At 30.5% G+C, this 19,819-nt stretch overlaps 2 protein-coding genes across 2 annotated transcripts; one reads left to right on the forward strand and one right to left on the reverse strand.

Annotated features, from left to right (window-relative positions):
- Window positions 1–1,165: 1,165 nt before the first annotated feature.
- Window positions 1,166–2,558, reverse strand: LOC114393242 (protein JINGUBANG-like). Its single transcript, XM_028354514.1, has one exon. The coding sequence runs from the start codon at window positions 2,468–2,470 to the stop codon at window positions 1,439–1,441; it is 1,032 nt and encodes a 343-aa protein (XP_028210315.1). The 5' UTR covers window positions 2,471–2,558; the 3' UTR covers window positions 1,166–1,438.
- Window positions 2,559–15,233: 12,675 nt separating this feature from the next.
- LOC114391832 (alpha/beta hydrolase domain-containing protein 17B-like) lies at window positions 15,234–19,366 on the forward strand. The gene is made up of 5 exons (XM_028352816.1): window positions 15,234–15,651; window positions 17,448–17,484; window positions 17,563–17,799; window positions 17,897–17,944; window positions 18,570–19,366. Exons 1-5 carry the CDS (start codon window positions 15,350–15,352, stop codon window positions 19,059–19,061), a joined length of 1,116 nt encoding a protein of 371 aa, XP_028208617.1. The 5' UTR covers window positions 15,234–15,349; the 3' UTR covers window positions 19,062–19,366.
- The last annotated feature ends 453 nt before the right edge of the window (window positions 19,367–19,819 follow it).

The following is a 19,819-nucleotide window of genomic DNA, read 5'->3' on the forward strand; positions in this document are numbered from 1 at the left end:
AAAAAAACATATGAATAAATTTAACTTTCTCACTTCAAAGGATAAAACTCGTGTACAATTTTACAGGTGCTAGTTGTATCGTTAAGCAATTAAAATTAAAGTTTCATCTTAATAATCTAAAAAATAAAATGTTTTGTATGAAAATTTACTTTAAATTATTAAAGGAGAAATGCTACATGAATATACAAATGAGTTATTTGACATTTATAGAACGGAAGAAAAATATATCTATAAATATGATAGGACATAATATAATAGGGCAAAAAAGTTAAAAATAAATAAAAATATTGAATGAATATTTAAAATAATGAGATATTTGGGTATTATTAAATTTATTAAAATGAAACTCATACTTTAATCGAAGAAAAGTATAAACAACACTTATAAAATTGTATGTAATTAAGTTTTGTCCCAATTCAAATTCATGACAGACACTAACAATTTTTCCGAAAAAATTCCTAAAATATAATTTACATGGTGTAAGAGCTTCTCAATTTAGTGTCAGTGGCGCGCAACATCTGCTATCGTTAAAGCTGAAAACAAATTAAAGCAAAGGCTTTTGATCCCAATGAGGTTTGGAAATATATATATATATATATATGCGAGGATTTCAAAATGGATCACGCGCGTCCAGTTATAATATTTTGTTATGACGACTATCTTTTTAAGACAATAAATTACTTTAGTCTTTCAGGTTTTTTGTAGCTTAATTTTCAGACTGTAACCTTCAAACATTATGGGAGGTCGCGGCTGTTTCTAGGTACGTGGTAGGTTGACAGGGTTGTGGTGAATCACCAAGGCTCATGGTGGCAATATATCCTGATTGTTTATTAGTTGCATTAATTAGTTGTCATTGTTTATTCTATCGTCTATTCTTCAAATTCAGGACAAATAATTTTCTTCATTTTTTTAGATAGATGAATTTCCCTTACTCAACTCACTTTTTTCTTCTTCTTATAACAGTACTTTGTCCTGCAAGGCTGCAACCAAGTTATTGGAATGGTTGCTTAATGGAACAAACAATAAGCAACCCCGGAAGTGAAACTTGCTCTGTGGCTGATGATAGTCAATGGTCTTATTATGCCTGCACTACTCAATATCATGATGCTAACAAAACATAAAAGAACAAAAAAGTTTGTGAAAATCAGATGTACCCAAATATTAATTAATTATTCTTGTGTGATTTACTAGTAAAGTTTTGAAAGGAAAATTATATCAGTGACAAACCTTAATTAATTAGCACAGAATGAAGTTTGGGAATCTGGTTTGGAGATCCGATTATATTCTCTTACTAAAACCAGAAAACCATATACTATAAGTTATGGTCTGCATTTATTATTGCAAACCCAAGCTATATTAGTGTGAGGATTTAATTAACCTTGCAAGTGTTTTAAAATTTTAAAAAGAGAACTTGGCATGCAGATTCAAACCAATGGAATTACAGCTCCCACACCCTAATCTCCCCGTCAAGGCTTCCACTGAAGAGCGTAACAATGGCGTTTGAGTCTCTCTCACCCTCAGCGTCCGAAAATGCTACCAACGACTTCACCGGTTTCTCGTGCCCTTCCAACACAGCCCTGCAAAAATACCCATTAGTACTCCCTCTCTCCCGTTGCCAGATCCTAACCGTTAAATCCGCTGACGCACTCGCCAACAACCCCGCCACGTGGATCAGACACAATATGGCCCCACCATGACCCCTTAGAGTCTCCATCTCAACGATGCCGTTCTTCCCACACTCCCACCGGCATATCTCGCCATCGCAACCGCCGGAAAACAACCCCGCCCCACCACCCTCCAACGCAAGTGCGTTTACCGTTGACTTCTGCCTCCCTATGTTGCTCACCAACTTGTGCCGTTTCGCCTCGCCGTCCCTCCTCCAAACCTTAATGCTCCCATCCGCGGACGCCGTGTAAACAGTGCCGTCGCCGTTAACAGCAACGGCATTAATCGCGTCCTCGTGCGCCTTAACGGACTCCAAACACCGGTAACTCAGCAAGTCCCACACCTTAAAGCTTCTATCCCACGAAACCGAATACATAAACCTCTCGTTAACCGCCAAACCCGAAACGGTGTCAGAATGTTTGATCCAGAGCCTCGTCTTGTGGCGTCGTACGGTAACGTAGTTTCGGGGTACTATGCAGCGGCGCAGGCGGTCCGTTACGGTGGGGAGGGAGGAGAGGAGACGGTGTCGTTTTGAGGGAGTGATGAGCCAGACGCGAATCTTGCGGTCTTGGTGGGCGGTGAAGACTTTTGAGTTGGTGAAGGTGATGGACTTGACGAAGCCTGAGGAGGGGCTTTGGTTGAAGGAGTCGATGTGGGAGTAATGGGTGAGTTCGAAGACGTTGATGAGGTTGAGGGATGCGGCGTAGAGGAGATTGCGGTGGACGGCGAGGCAGGTGATGTGGGGTGTTAGGGTTTTCAGGTTAGTGATGCAATGGCGCTTCTTGAGGATTATGGAATCGTTCATTTTGGATGGTGATGATGGAGTGTAGCTGAAGCGGGAACAACATAAGTAGTTGTTGGAGAGGCACGTGGCATATGTGAAAGGCTAAACACTTGGCAGATGGAGAATGCTCAAAGGAGTAGCTTGGTGGGGTAATAAAGGAAGTGGCGGGGTCCACCAGAGATTTGTTGGACCCAAAGAATCAGATTGCTCAATGTGTTGCTTCAGCATGATAAATTACTATTAGTAGCTTATTTTGTTATTAATATTTTTTTTTCTTATTATTACAAGATTTTATTTTATTTCATTCTTGTATTAATTGTTTTTTTAACTAAAATCATTTGAATTTTCTTTTTCTGTCTCCTATAGAGATCAGAAAAGAGGAATAAATTTTTAATAAAATTAAGAATAAATTTGATAAACTATTATAATTATAAATAAATTTAATGTTAATATTTAAATTAATTATTTTTTTAATAAGTGTAAATTAATCAATTATATCTTATAATTAGAATTGATGAAGTATTAAATAAAGAAATGGAGAAATTTCATATGCAGTTTCCCTCAAAGTGATTTAGTGTTGTTACTACATAATATAAACACCTGATAGAATCATAAATTAAATTATTATTTAATCATATATTTATTACTCAATGAATATAATAACAATTAAAAATTTATCTGTTATTATAACGAAATATAATGCATATATAATCGATTTAACAATACTATAAAAATTAAACTAATAACATTAAAATTAAACTAATTAGCTATTAGCTGTAATTATAAAGATTCGATTGTCTGTTATTGGTGGTTGATTGATTATTGAATAAATTTATGCATATAATCCAATAATAAAATTGGAAAATGCTGTATATGTTCCACACACAAAAAATAAAATAGTAAAAATGCTAATACATTAGCATAGCTCTTTTTTATTCTATCTAGCTGGCTAGGCCGTCCATTATTACTTCAAACAATGGAAACACACACATGATAGCGAGCTAAATTCTATTCTTTTTTAAAGTGCGATGATTAGTTCTATTTGTATAGCATTTTACGTTAAAAAAAAATTGAGGCAATTGTAACTTTCTTACTGATCTGCTTTAACTTTACCTTTTTCATTGTTTACTATTTTCATATCTTTCTCTTTCTCACGTATTATGCTCATTTCTCCTCGCTTGTGAAACCTTTTTAATTGTGATGTTTCTTTTGTCAACCTTCGTTTTCACTGAAATCACATTATTCCAAAGTGGACTCAAACATGATACTCAGCTATATTCTATTTATTTCTTAAGTATGAAGACCTTTTTTTAGGTTTTCCTTATTTTGTATTCTTTAGGTATGATCATATATACCAAAGGCAAATATCATTTTTATAACATTTCCTTACATGTGTAAATCTTCGAATTAAGTTAAAAGTTACATTTTTAAGAAATTCGAGTCCTTTTCACTGCATCAATACCAATCAGATAAAAGTGTCACGATATATATTCTTGTATTATTTTACTTTAAAGAAATCCCTAGACGTCCATGCTTACTTTATTTTCTTCTTCTTTTTTTAAGACTTTAAGTTTGACATATTTTTGGCAACCATATAAAGACCATATTAGATATATGTGTTTTCTTTAGGAGCATAATCTCCTCTCCTAAATTTTACATGCATCTATCATAAATTCTTATTTGAAACCTTTCTCATTTTTTTTCCCATTCTACATACCTAGATCATATTGGACCGTGATACGTATTATATTTCATATCCCATTAATGGGAGTAGACATTCGGACTATAATCCAAATTATATCCTATAGTGTCAATATTGATCCAATTCGACATGAAAATTATGGAATTAAAGGAAATATTTTGATAAGACAACCTGACTTATAAAGATTTAGTTAATTTAGACTCAATCACATTCTGAGATTGAAAAAATATGAGAGAATATATTGATATGTGATAAATGCAGCAATTCAAACATATGAAAATGAGATCGATCAATTGACGATACGGGGAAGTCTTTTTCAAAACACTCATAAATATCTTTCTTCACATTTTGCTGTGTTTTTTTTTTTTAAAAAAATTAGTATCACGAGATGGATGTTAGTTTATGCACCGTAAGAGTGAACATAACTTCAGCTCATATAGCTTGTGTCATATTTCAGAATGCGTGTTTTTTTTTTTTTTTTTTTGCAGTTAGTCCTTCAATTCCATCATTGGTGATTTTATTGTTTTATGAAAAAGAAACACTTGATTAAACCCCTAATTGATTAAAGGGGAAGAGACATGAACATTGCATTTTAGAGGTGAAGAGAAATTAAAGAAGCATGTGTGAAAGACTGAAAGGTAGGTCAAGAACAACCCCTAACGTTAAAAGAAGCAAGCAATTACCAACCAACATATCAAAGGTGAAGAAAAAGTAGCACATGTGAAAGTTAAGTTGGGAACAATCCCCAACATTGAAAGAGCAAGAATTGACAAACCTTTCGTGGATTTGCAACTAAAAATACAATTTAATAACATTTTATTTAACATGTTCAGAAAATTAATGTTGCGGATATTAATAAAATAGTATCATTTGGTAACATTTATACAATAAATCGTTACAATTGACTCCTTTTCTTTTGTTTTTTACATAAATTTTCATTATTTTTTTTGGGTTAACTAAGTTTTAATTCCTGGAATTTTCAAAATTTGAATTTTATTAGTTTCTTAACAAAGAATTGTCTGGTTATGGTTTTTAAAATTTTTTTTGTTAAAATATTTTGTTTTGAATAAAAGCTTGACCGATCAAGATTTTTAACTTTTTTAAGACTTTAATTTTTAATTCTTAAATAAAAGTTTTAATTTTATTATTTTTATTTATTTAATAAAATTTCAGAGACTAAAAATTAGTTTTTTTAAAAAATAAAAACTAAAAACTTAGATTTTCCTTTTTAGAAATATAGATTATATAATAATATTTTTAACATATAAATTATATTTTATATTAAACTTTTGTTAGTTTTCAATAAATTATAGCACGTATATTAATTAGTCACCAAACTATCAGCAATTTTCTTTTGTTGGGAAACATTATTAGGATACCTAAGCAAGAAACATGAGTTTGATGCAATATATAGTAGAATCCCACCAAAGAGGAATATAATATGTTATGTGGCCCTGGAATATAACAAAACATGTAAATGGCAATGTCAAAACATTAAACAATGGTGTGATCAGTGTATACTATAGGGCTGCATTTATTTGTGCTTACGTGCCTGCATAGAATCGTATCATTGCTATATATAAGGTCCGGTCTAGCTAGCTATGAAACGTGTCATTCTATGCCGCATTATTCGTTTTCTTGGACAAAACTTCACTCCAATGGGGTTGCATTGAAAATTATATTCTTTTGGGTTCATGGAATATAGCACAAGCTTATTCATATTTTATTATGGTATCAAACTGACACTTTCTTAATTAATGATTATGTGCATATGTAAGACCACTTAGGTTGATTTTAATAATTCGAAATATAGGGCAAAACGCATGTATATGTCGTTGATTCCAATGGAGGGACAATAGGGGGATACAATCCTTCGTGCCCTTTTTTCTAAGAGAACAAAAAGGTCATTGAGATTAATTAACTAGTGCGCTGACTTAAGTGCTAACCACATGCATCTATAGGAACGAGTATGATCTCAGAACGCAAACACTTAAGAATAGTTCTTAGGCAATATTGTACGTGTTTGAGAGTTTTGAAACCGATCTTCTTTTCATCTTATGGTTGGGAAGAAAAAAGCTGTCAAGCTTTTCTTTTTGTCGAAGGTTAATGAGTTGGTGTATAATTGAATCAATTGATGTTTTATATATGTATGTATGCTATTAGGTGGAACATGCAATTAAAGCTCGAGTAAGGAAAAACTTATGTGCAGTTTTTTGTGTCTCCATTATCAGGATACCCACTCAATTAGAAAGTGACAAATATATATATTTACTGTTCCTTCTCAGGCATGTGCCAATTTATAAAAAATTTAAGTTGTCTGCATGTTTCTTCCTCCCCTTAAAATAAAAAGTAAAAGTGAGATTGGAGATCCATGCTAGCTTTCACTCACCTCTATAATTTGACCATGGAACGCAACCATCGTGTCGTGTTGGATCTTGATCGGCACAAAGAGAAACAACATCATATATATGAAGAATTAAGAAAACATGAAAGAGAAGGGAATATTCATTCAATAAAAGGAAGGTTAAGAAAAATTATGAAGAGATTATTATATATTTTGGGAAGAGTAAAACAGCATCTAGCCACTAGCCAGTTTGAATATAGACAAACGGATGTTCAAATGATGAATAATAGGTGTTTTCTTAAGAGCAGCATGCCCTCAGTCCTGATCAGATGATAGAATCTTATCATTTTTTTTAGCGTTTAACGCCTGTATTTCAGCATTAAGCGGAATAGTTAATTAAAATTTTCTAACAAACGTGGGTGCGAGAAGCGGCATTTAGGAGCTTGACAACATGCATATGAATGATTAGGGTTTTAATTAATTAGAATCTTTTACCAAAAAGAAAGAGACTTCCACAATTTGGAGAAGCAAAGAACTAAAGACTAGAAGAACATAAGATCATAGAGTTTTGAAGCATTCTTAATGCTCTGCGGTTATACTGATAAAAAAATTAAAATTTGATTAAAAAAAATGCTCTGCGGTTCTTGAGAAAGGATCCAAGTCATCTAACAACACATATGCTTGTTACTCTCTTATTTTCTTTATTTCCCATGTTTACCACGTGTAACTATTTTTTAGGTTAAGGTTTGATGAATCTCTATGCATACTAAATTCTTTTATCTAATGCAAGTTTAGTTTTATAAGATTAACTTGATGATTGAAGGAAGAAAAATATTGTAGATTTAAATCTCTTTTACTAAAATAAATTAACAACTAATATTTTTGTCCATGAAAAAATGCAAGTCTAATTCTTGGTTTTTGTGTGCATTTCTCTATGTTCTAGATATTTGTTTAATTAAATCTTAAGTTTGCGCAATGAAGAAATTAGGCATACATATATAGGATAAAATTTATTTACGATAGTATTATTTGAATTTTAATAACATATGGATATTTTATTATTAAATTTATTTAAATATTATTTAAAATGTTCGATAACTTTACGTGTTAATATTTTTAACTATATAAACATGATCCAATTGTTTGCATTTTTATTCTGCTTTCACCATAAATTACCCCTCAGCTGGATCTTACATGAACATGTAACGAATATCCGACATGGATGACATCGAAGTTTAAAATACTATACTTCTTTGATTATATGTTGTTTGTTCGGGTCATCATCTGCTCTAATCCTTCTACATCGTCTGTGTCAGCCTGCCCCACGCACATAGGCATAGCCTTCAACTTCACAAATGAAAAAGCAAAATGACGACTAGAGAAATAGTTCGAGCGGTAACCTGGCTTTTCATTGGAGCGAATCGGGATCAAATTCCTCATCCCTTGTTTAATTGTAGTTAGGGTGCATGTGTTTGATTTTCTTTTTGGTTTTTAGTTTTTAAAAATTAAGTGTAAAGAAATAAGACATGGAAATGTAGAGAAGAATCAAACACATAATGTGTTTACATTACGTATGATTCATATGTAGTTAACCTCACATAATTTGTTCACATTTTTTTTCTTCTTTTTGATAAAGACGCATACATACACAATTTGTTCACAAACTTCTAATTTCTTAAAGCAATAAACATTAATTTACGTTTATAATTTTAGTTTTGTTAAAAGTAATGCATAAGGAATTAAAAATTAAAACTGTTACTATCATCACTATCATGATTTTAATAATAAAAAAATTATGTATGAACTCTTTTTGATTTAAATTATATGTATTTTTTATTGGAGTTAATTTTATTTAAATCAGACAAGATGATTAAATAAGTATTTAACGTATTTTCATACTTATAACTTCAACAAATTCGTGATCGATCACGGTTGATTAAACTAAAACAACTTGCATTAGTTTATTCTGTACTTCACGATTATGTATTAACTCTTAGATTGTGGTCTTTAAGAATAAAAAAACTATTGTATTTTTATATAATATATCAAATACTTTTTACTAAAACCTTTTTATTTTTATTCTCTTAATTAATATACCTACTTGACTATAAAATAAAAAAATTCACATAATAATTTTTTCCTTATTCATTAATTGTTAGTATTTGCTTGCCCTACTTATGGTAAAATCTAGCAGCTCTCTGCAAGTATTAGTATTTTCCAAGCAAATAAATAAACCTAATGTGAGAAGAGTCATTTACAACTGAGCAGTTAGCTCCCATGTAAAAGAGGATCCACGTGCACGATATGATACCAAAATGAGGAAAGTGGATTTGGTAAATTCGAACATGGGCTCCATTAGAATGAAACTATTTCATGGATGTGCCCAAAATCAACTTGGCCCAAGTCTCCTCATAATTGTCCTGTCCATTCCAATGTCTTCTTTTATTCTTAGACATCCAATATTTTCTGGGTTTATCAAACAGCTTGCAGAAAAAATTTGAAGATTGACGCAATGTAAGGTTATGTTATATTTATATATAGGTCAATGATTTACGGAAGAAATTATGTTTAATTTTTATCATGTGTGTAAAAAAATTTGGACCAGCAATAATTATGTATGACAAGTAAGATTAATTTTTTATCCAATAAGTTAAGAGGCATTTATCATCTCTGACCTACAAAGAAAATTCTTGTAATGCTAATTAAATACATATATAATTACTTTTTTTATTAACAAAAGTTAATTATTAGTTTATTAGCAAAAAATTCAAACTCACTACCTAATTCTCCTTTCCTTCACTTCTTATCATCAAGAAAACCTTATATCTCCCATATATAATTACCTTAATTAAAATATCTCATTTTTCTTGACTTTGGTGTTTTTATTTTAATAAATTCACAATTTTGATCCAATATTTAATTTTGTATGCATTTATTTTTTTATTTTAATTAATTAAAATATTATTTAATATATTTTAAGTGAGTATGTTAGGTCTTAAAAGAAAAAAAATGTAAAATTAAGAATTGAACTTGTGATTTTTTAAAAATATAGACCAAACCAATAACAGAAAAATCTGACAGAAAATTCCAGCATATTCCAGCTCCAAATCTACCTAAACAGTCCTAACAATCCTATGTCCCATCTGAATGGACAACCATTTGGACCTTCAAATAATTGGAAACATGTTCTTTTGTTTTGTCCCACCCGAGACATACCTTGACGGAAAAGACTTCAGAGATGAGTCTCGTTTAGCCTCGACACAAACTAACACTTTGTTTATTTTAGATAATTTGGAAGGGAGGGATTTAAGAAAGAAAGATTTAGGAGAGATATTAATTATTTCTTTTGTTTGGAGAGGCATTGGACTGGAATAATTATCAAAATCTGAGTCCTATCATATTGCATTTCCTCCCACTTTAATTATGATTTTAGATGAAAAGTGTATATGTCGCGCATGTAGCTTAAAAATTAAAGGTTTTTTTTATATTAATTATATCTATTTATGACTGAAATATTGGTTAATACCTTAGCATGTATCTCACACACACACATATCCCTTCTCTTACAACTATATATCGAAGTGATTAATCTTTTTTTGAATATAACCTACCACAAACCCACAATTAATCATTTTTTATTTAGTGTATTGAATTTTACTTTTAAATTTAATTTAGAGAACTGTTCTAAATACATTTGTGTATTTGTGACCTTTTCTTTTCCATATTCTTAAATTCCAAAATCAAGCTCATGAACAAATTCGTAATATATAATAAATTTTAGCCTTTTATAACTTAATTATACTAATACATGCATGTTGGTATATCATTAATGAATGAATTGCTTGAAAAAATTACTTATTTGATTTTACGCACTATCTTTCTTTTCTTTATTTATTATGTTTTTTTTAAATGATTGTATATATTTAAGTGCATGAATTAACTTTAGCAGTGTTTTTTAGAAAAAATTAATACTGGTAGCTTTATTATTTATCTTTGCAATCAATACAACAGACATATCTCTTTTATTTTCAGTTCCTTGAGTATTTACTTATCTCACGACCTTAATAATGGAAAATGGTTCTTGAAATCACTGCAGAGACGTCAGAATTCTGCATATGGTATGTTACATGCATGTACGTAAACTTTAACTTGTAGTGAATTTATTTAATTTTTCCTTGGTAGGAAACTTCAATAGACTTTTAATTAATTTGTATTGTTTTGTCTTCATCAGCAGAATTGCAGGTTGAATCTTAGCGGAAACAAGCAATGCTGGACACAAATGCATTTTGAATCCAATTATTGGTAGCTTTGTTTTGTTAATTATTTCAAGAAATCCACACTAGAGGTCATAGTTGTCTCGATTCTTTGGGAATTTTATATTAAATTCTTTTTAAAATATCTTATAGTAATTTTTTTATTTTAAAATAATCTTTAAAATATAATGTATTTATTATACTAAAAATATAATACACCAATTAATGATATGTATTTTTGTCTTAATAGAATTGAATGTTAATATGATGCATCCTATTCTTAAAGAATTAGCTTATAATAATTTGTATTTATTGTTATTAGATAAAGATTATACTAACAAAAACAAATACAACGTTACACGCATATGGCATTCTTTTTGTTTTTGTGATTCATTTCCGTATGGCAATATATAATGTATACGTTAATTTTATTTTATTTTATAAAAGATGCATCATCATTATAGGTGAAACTTGCGTGTATTGTTTGTCATAATAGTTTTTTTTTTCTTAATCATGTTAACAAGTGTACAAAAATACTGATTAAAGAATCGATAAATAATTATATTAAAATTACAAAGTTGTATTGAAAATTATAAGAATGTGTTCATAATATTTTTTTGAAAAAAAATATTTTTAACTAATATTTAAAAATATTCTCTAGCATTTTTATTTCAATTTTTTTTTATCAAATTTGTGATCAGTATTGTTGCATTATTATTTGAATAATTTCAATTGATGATAAAAGGTATGATTGATCAATTCATGATAAAAGTGTCTTTCGATGGTGCAGTAATGAATAATAAGTGTTACATAACTATTCTGTAGTGTTAGGTTCATTAAAAATATATGTGCTGATCTTATATTATGTATCTTATTTATTTATCTTTTTTGCCTGGTTATACTGTATTATTAATCTTATGAAAAAATAATATGTACTCGTAATGTAAAAAGTGATTTTAATTACTTTAAAAAATATATTGATAGTGATTTCTGATTTATTTAGAGTAAAAAATTGTACACTAAAAAGTAAAAACGTATATAACCATTAAACTCAAACTTTATACTGTTGAACCTTTGATGAAAATGCATTTCTGGTTTTAATTTATTGAGATGTTCGTTAGATTCCCCAAAAAAATATTTCCTATGGTCTTCGCTCGTTATATTCAAAACAACAATAAATAAAAAACATGGTCACCCAACTAGTTGTCTAAATTGGAAGAAAGAAAATAAAAATTAAGATGAAAACAAAATTAGAAAAAAAAAAGTTTCAAAATTTTGTTTCTTTCGCGCGTTTTTTGTTTTTCCTTTCAACAAGTAATATAATTTTTTATTTCCTCTCTATTATTATTGTTTTTATTACTAATGTTTTCAAACCATACAGAACTCATATTTTAAAAAAGAAAAATATTATTTTAAACTGGAAAAAAACGAAGAAGTTTATTGTCATCTTTATATATATGAAAAAAAAGATTAGGAAAAAATAATCTATATAAGAAAAAGTTTTAAATAGACACGAATGATATAATTAATTCTTATATTATAAATTTGAGTCTTCATTTTATAAACTATACCATTATGTGTTCTTTTTTTTTTAAGAACTGTATTTTTTATATCAAATTAAATTAGTTTATCTTTTTATCCAATCAAATGAGATTTTTAAATTTTAATTTTTAATCAATTTATAATAAAATATTTATAAATAGGCACTGAATGATTTTTCATTAATTAAATATATTTTAATTGTTTTAAATTTGAAATTTTTAAATATTCTTATTGTTAATATTTCCGTATTTATTTTTATAATCAATAAAAAAATACTTTTCAATTTTTCATTTTTTGTATAATCAATAAAATGGTTTTCGGAGGTTTGTATCATATTTCCCTTCTCTTAAGTGATTAGTTGTGTTTGTTAAGAGTTAAAAATTAATTTCTTTATAAATATCACCTACCACAATTAATAATTTCGATTAAATTAAGGGTTTTTTAATGGAAAAATATCAACTAGTGTCATTAGAACATTGATTAAGAAATTAAAATGAGAATTTTTTTATTAGGATGTACAAAATTACATTATTTCTGACTTTTTTTTTACCATCTTTTATGAATTTTACATTAAATACTTTTTCCTTTTAATTTGTTAATTAATTCCCTAAAAATACTAATTAACAATACCTTATCTAATCGACTCCAACTAAAAATGGTGGTCAAATAACTGCATCTTGAATAACCATTAAAACTTAGATAATTGTCTTATTCTAAAATTATATCATGAATGTTATGACTATCATTTAATGTATTATCTTTAATTTATCTTTCATATCGTTTATGTGTAAAATTAAAATTTTATATTTGTTAATTAAAAGTTAATAATTAAAATTATAAAATATTAAATTCTTAATAATAATTTTTTTAATTCACTAGGTAAATAGTTATTATAAAAAAACAAACTTTAGGAAAAATGTTTTCATTTATTTTACAACTTCTAAGTATAATACCTTAAATATTTTTCCAGCATTTTCATTATAAGTTTTAATTTAAAAATTAATTACAAATTATAGATAAAGAATATTTTTTTCATCCGTATTATAGATAAAGAGTATGATTTTTAATTAAAGGTTATAGATAAGAACTATAAAAATTAAAATTAAAGCCCCACACACACACTATATATATATATATATATATATATATATATATATATATATATATATATATATATATATATATATATATATATATATATTCCAAGGATAATAAAGAATATAATGAATAAAAAAATAGTTACTCAGATTTTAATATTTTATAATTTTATTACATATATATTTATATATTTTAGTATAATTTTACAAATTAATGATATGAGAAAAAATGAAAGATGAAACATTGAGTGTGATAATCATAATGTTAATGATTGAATTCAAAATAAGATAATTAATTAAATTCTCTTGGTGATTGAATATGGCTTTTTTTTTGTGTTTGAAATATTGAATATGAGTTTGTTTAATCCCATTTTTATTTAAAATAAATTAGAAAACTATTTTTTTTATTCCTATGACATTAATACAAAATATTTACATAACTAATTCCTACCTTTATCTTCCATTTACTTGGTTCCTTAAGATGTCAGTGCAAGAATTCTTCTAAAATGCTTGTGTTTAATATTTGTGATATCTCTTTTATTTTAACTTTCTTGAGTATTCATTATACGTACATGATCTTGATAATGCAGAGTGGTTAACCTCTCTTTCTCGATATCACTGCAGAAACATCAGAATTCTGCATCTGGAAAGTTTAAACACGTACGCAACACTATAACTATAATTGATTTGTTTTAATTTTTTGTTGGCAAGAAACTTCAATAGATTTTTAATTTGTACTACATCAATTTGTCTTAATTATTGTTGGTCCCGAGCTAGCTTCCTCAGCAGAATTACAGGTTGACACTTAGCGGAAACAAGGAGTGATGAACACAAGATATATTGTTTCCTGCAACATGGGTCCCTTGTTGAGTCCGAACCCAATGTTATGTGTCTGAATTCTGAGACCAAAGACAATAGAAGCCATTGATGTGTCCTAATTTCCATAAAACCTGATCCATCTTAATTACCCCAAAAAAACGGGTCTTCTGTTGAAATTTCCCCTAGGGAGAAAAAGTTTATTGAACGATTAATTAATGGTTAATTAGGGTGACATTAGCATATCCTACAAGTGCATTGAAATCATGGACGTTCCTATGCCCATGTCAATGTGAGGTCCCATTTGAAAAACAAAGCCAAAAGACCTTTTCCTTCATCAGTAGGCAAAGTCATGGTCACGGTCTCATTGAGAAGCAACCATCACTTTGAAAAATAAGAAATCATATCTCACCTTGCCGTTTCTATGTCCCTTTGCATATTTTTCTTCTCTTTCTTCAATAAAAAAATAATAGTAGTAATATTTTAATAATAAAATTATTGACCCAAGACTAGAAGTATTACAATTTAGTAAAAGAATTCAATGTGGTCAATTTTTAAAATTTTAAAAAAGATTTTTTTAGCATTAACGGTTTTCCCCCATTTACTAATATTTTGCATATCTAGTTCCCTCTCCATTGAATGCTTGCAATAAATCAACAATAAAACAGTCAGAATATATTATGACTCAATTAGTGCTGTGAAAATTTAAGATACAACACACCTTCATATAAATTCTTACTACTTACCAGTAAAAGTAAATATCATGAAATAGAAGCATGGAAGGATAACATAAAAATTGCAAAAAGGAAAAAAGGGGACCCCACACTCAGCCGAGTGTTAAAACTTAAAAGTATAAAAAAGAAACTTCAGGTCAGTAACGTCCCACGTGAGCGTCAGCTAAAGACAACGCGGCATCCTTCAAAAAGTTTGATGAGATGAAAAAAAAGACACAATATATTAATTATTTTAATTAAATAAAAAAAAGAAAAATCCCTGTCTGAGTTACACGCTCGACACTTTATATAGAACCGAGAAGTTACGTGCATCTCAAAAAGTGGCAGTGGTAGTGTGAGAATTGAAACGAAGAAGAAGAAGAAAGGAATGTGAAGTGTGTTTGTTGGACTTGGTTGGTGTGAAGAAAGAGAGATGGGTGGTGTAACTTCTTCTATGGCGGCGAAGATGGCGTTTTTTCCGCCTAGCCCGCCGTCGTACGAGGTGGTGGAGGAAGCGGCGACGGGGGCGTTGGTGTTGGAGGCATTTCCTCGGCGCGAGAACGTGAGGGTGGTGAAATTCGGGACTCGACGTGGAAGTGAGATTGTTGGGGTGTATATTGCGCACCCCATGGCCAAATCCACCATCCTTTACTCTCATGGGAATGCGGCTGATATCGGACACATGCTTGAGCTCTATGTGGATCTAAGTACCCACTTGCGTGTTAATCTTTTTGGGTATTTCAAGTTTTCTCCTTTCTTTCATTTTTCATTTCTCATCTTATGTACATACATACATGTATACATGGTACATGCATCACAATTGATCTGATTTTGCTGAATTGCGTTTGATGAAAAGTCTAGTGAAGCAGGGATGCCCTCGAAGTAGAATTTTTGTAGTGTATGTTGAGTTAGCAATTTACATAGCTTGGATTGGTTTTACAAGGTTCTGATTTTGATAGGTTGGGTAACATGAAATAATTGATTTTTTTTTGGTTTGATGAATGAAAGTGCCATGAGGTTGATTATGTCTTGAATTCAGTGTTATCTGCTGGCATGGGGGTTAGGGGGGAAACATCCAAGTGATGATTTCAGGTTAGTCTGTATAGATCTGCTTTGCTTTGAGCCATGTGTTTTCTGTGGTTCTTCCATGAATGGAAGATAAGGATTTGAAGGTGGAAGTGATATTCCATTATTTTTTTAGTATGCTCCAAATATAAGCTATATTTGATAATTGTTGATGAAGTTTGAATTTGTTTATGGAAAGGAAGTTGGAATTTAGTTATCTGACTCTGACAAATACAATCAGAGGGTGTATGGTTAAGTTAGTGGTGATCATTTACTGGATAGGTTTCAGTGTAGCCTGTGCTGTTGTGAAGTGATAACAGGGTTGGATTTGCAGTTAAGTTAGTTATAGCCATTCACTAGGCAAGTTTTAATGCAGCCTGTGTAGTCATTAAGCAATAACAGGGTTGGATACACAGTTAAGTTAGCTCTGTCCATCTACCAGATAGGTTTCAATGCAATCAGTGTTGTTGGGATGCCATAACCAGGTTGTATACATGGTTAAGTTATTTAAGGCCTTCTAAGGGATAGGTTTCAATGCAACTGGTGTTGTCGTGAAGTGACGAGTGTGTTGAGGTGCAATTAAGACTTATATGATTCACATATCAACAAATGATCGCATAAATAAGATTTAAATGCAAATTAAGTCACGGCAGTGTAATAAAAACATAAAGTAATCCAGATACGCTATACTGGAAACATGATAACATTTAAGTACACAGCCAACCAACTACAGGTCAAGTCATTGAAGACACGATAAAAAATATGTCTGCGGACAGCCTTCTTGGTTTCTTGATTCTCTCATGCATGCAACCTAGGTCAGTTGACAATCGAAGGGTGGATTTCTTGGTCATATTTGGTTTGGATGATTGTATTTGACTGAAAAATCCCTTTGGATTAGATCTGTTGAGTGTTTTAAGGATAAGAGTCAAATTGCCAAAATTTTGTAATGTGCCATCGGCTACTTTGCTGCATCAACAAAAAGTAGCTCTTCACAGACGAGTCATACAAACTCCTTGCCTCAGTAGATAGGCAGCCAACTCAGCCACCTTGTGACAGCATTAATGTAACAATCTAGGCCTTAATAAACTCCTTGTCTCAGTAGATAGGCAGCCAACTCAGCCACCTTGTGACAGCATTAATGTAACAATATAGGCCTTTATATTCCTTTTGTTACCAGATAGGCATTTCCTTTTCCTTCTACATTTTTTCCTCGGAAAGGATTAGTTATATAATCAACACACATTTACTGAAAACTCACATGTGTTTGCTCCATTAGATTTAACTCCATATATGTAGAGTGCCACATTAAATCTTTTCTGTAGAAGTGAAATTGTAAACATTGATGGTCAGTGTAGTTTTTAGACTGCTCATCCCTATGCTTATGATAGTTGTATAGTTTATTAAAGAACACATTTATATGTCTCATGTTAATGAAGTTTTTAAGCATGTTGGTTTAATGTATGCAGATATGATTACTCTGGTTATGGGCAGTCATCAGGAAAGGTAATTACTCTACTTTTCTTTCTGGGTTTATTTGATTCTTTTGATCCCAGCACGCCACTTATAGATATCATTGCACAGCCAAGTGAGAATAATACTTATGCTGACATTGAAGCTGCATATAAGTATCTTGAAGAGAACTATGGTACTAAGCAGGAAGACATAATCCTTTATGGTCAATCAGTTGGAAGTGGTCCTACTTTGGATCTTGCCACTCGTTTACCCCGACTAAGGGCTGTTGTTCTCCACAGTCCTATACTATCAGGATTGAGAGTCATGTACCCTGTGAAACGGACATATTGGTTTGACATTTACAAGGTCAGATACTTTGTCATTGTCCTATATGCTTTGGTGTCCTTTTTCTCTAGAAAACTATTTACATGGACCTGAACAAAGTTGTGTTATTCTTGCACAGAACATTGACAAAATTCCATTGGTGAAGTGTCCAGTGCTGATAATTCATGTAAGCACTCAATATTTATTACATTGAATATTCACTTTCTATTGCTATCATATGGATGTTATCATATTTTCTGTGGTTATTGTAAGTTGTAACTGGTATCCCATCAACAATTCCCGTAGTTGTTGCAGTCCTTAACTCATAGTGCTTGCCTTGGAGCATCGTGTTCAAAATGATAAATTAGCCTTTTTCTTAATTCAAGTATGCATATTTTTTCCCTGTTGACAATTTCAATGAAAACCAAGATACAGATAGCTGATAAGTGGAGAACAATACTTTTCATTAGCATGAGCTTGTTAACTTAGTAAAGTAGAGTCTGTTCATTGAAGCTGACTTAACTGGCATTGAGACACTGGAGTGTTGTGGAATGTGGATACAAGAGATATCTGTGTGTTGCAGATATAGTGCTTGTTTGGATACAAGCCATAAGCTCTTTTGAGAGCTTCTCTACTGGAAATATAGAGTATATATCCAGTAGAGAAGCTCTCAAAAGAGCTTATGGCTTGTATCCAATTGTTAAATTGCTTTCTTTGTAAATAGTGACTTTACACTTATGGCTTTCTTATCTTTATTTTTTGAGTACAAGTATTGCTTAACTAATTTACAATCACTCTTATATTTTTTGCAGGGAACCGATGATGAGGTTGTCGATTGCTCTCATGGCAAGCATTTGTGGGAACTTTGTAAAGAGAAGTATGAACCTTTATGGCTCAAAGGAGGGAACCACTGTAATCTGGAACTCTATCCAGAATACCTTCGACATCTCAGAAAATTCATATCGATAATAGAAAAGTCACCATCACAATGGCAAACTTTGTGGAGAAGCATAGGTGGAGTTGAAGAAGCCAGAAGAAGTGTTGATTGTTTTGAAGCTCCAAGGATGAGTGCTGATCTAAGGGACAAACCAAGGAAAAGCACTGATAAACAAGAACAACTGAAATTTCAAGGGCATAAGTTGAGTAATGTTGAAACAGTAGAGAAATCAAGGATCTCTTTTGACCATGTGGCAGGATCACAAAGAAACAAAGAGAACCACGATAAATCCCGGAAAAGTGTTGATGTTCATTTTGGGAGGACGAGGAAGAGCCTTGACTGGCTGGATAAAATTCGAGCTCGCTGAAGATCTTGAAGTATCTGAATAATTGGTAATGGGATTGGTATAGGGAGAGAGATAGTACAAAGATACACATAGTTACTCACATTGGGGTGGGGTGTGTTACAGGATGCTAATGTTGTTGGCGTAGATTCTTGCATTGTTCATGTAGATTTGGATATGTTGGGATTTCAAGAGACTCTAACCTTGTTTTAGTGTTAGTCTTAAGGCTAAAGGCTGAAGGGGGCGATTTATTATGACTTGTAAAATTTCACATGATAAAACCTTCCTTGTTCTTATTCAAACTAATTTAAAATTAGCTTCTCTTGATATTATTGCTTGTAGCTTCTTCACATTCTTAAGATATGGTTTAATTTTGCAAATAAGGTTAACTTGCCTGAATTGGGGCAGCAATTTTTTTAACAGAAGTTATTAATACTGGATCACATACAAAATTTGGAATACTAAGATTCATATAAGTTGGTTCATTACCTGCAATTTATTGATGCAGTAACAAAATTTAGTAATTTGTATGTGATTTTTGTGTAAAAATAAGCATTAATTACTAACCACTCGTATTGTAGTAAATATGAATTTTGATTATTTCTTATATTGGTTTTCTGGAAAATTATCGGGTGAATTTGCTTATACTTATTTCTTGAAAAAAAAATTCTATTTTCTTAATTAGTGTATTTGTTTAAATTATTTTTGTTTTAAAAAATATATTATGTTTATTTTGATAAAAAAAATTCAATCTACTCGTTAAAAAAATATTTTTTTTAAAA

This window comes from Glycine soja, chromosome 17, assembly GCF_004193775.1.
Source record: "Glycine soja cultivar W05 chromosome 17, ASM419377v2, whole genome shotgun sequence".
Taxonomy (NCBI): domain Eukaryota; kingdom Viridiplantae; phylum Streptophyta; class Magnoliopsida; order Fabales; family Fabaceae; genus Glycine; species Glycine soja.

What these genes read in the sequence shown, in the direction of transcription:
- LOC114393242 (XM_028354514.1), bottom strand. Translation starts at nt 2,470, where the DNA reads ATGAACGATTCCATAATCCTCAAGAAGCGCCATTGCATCACTAACCTG.
- LOC114391832 (XM_028352816.1), top strand. Translation starts at nt 15,350, where the DNA reads ATGGGTGGTGTAACTTCTTCTATGGCGGCGAAGATGGCGTTTTTTCCG. An exon ending in ATGGGCAGTCATCAGGAAAG is followed by an intron (nt 17,485 to 17,562) that starts GTAATTACTCTA and finishes ATCATTGCACAG; the next exon opens with CCAAGTGAGAATAATACTTA. An exon ending in ATTGGTTTGACATTTACAAG is followed by an intron (nt 17,800 to 17,896) that starts GTCAGATACTTT and finishes ATTCTTGCACAG; the next exon opens with AACATTGACAAAATTCCATT.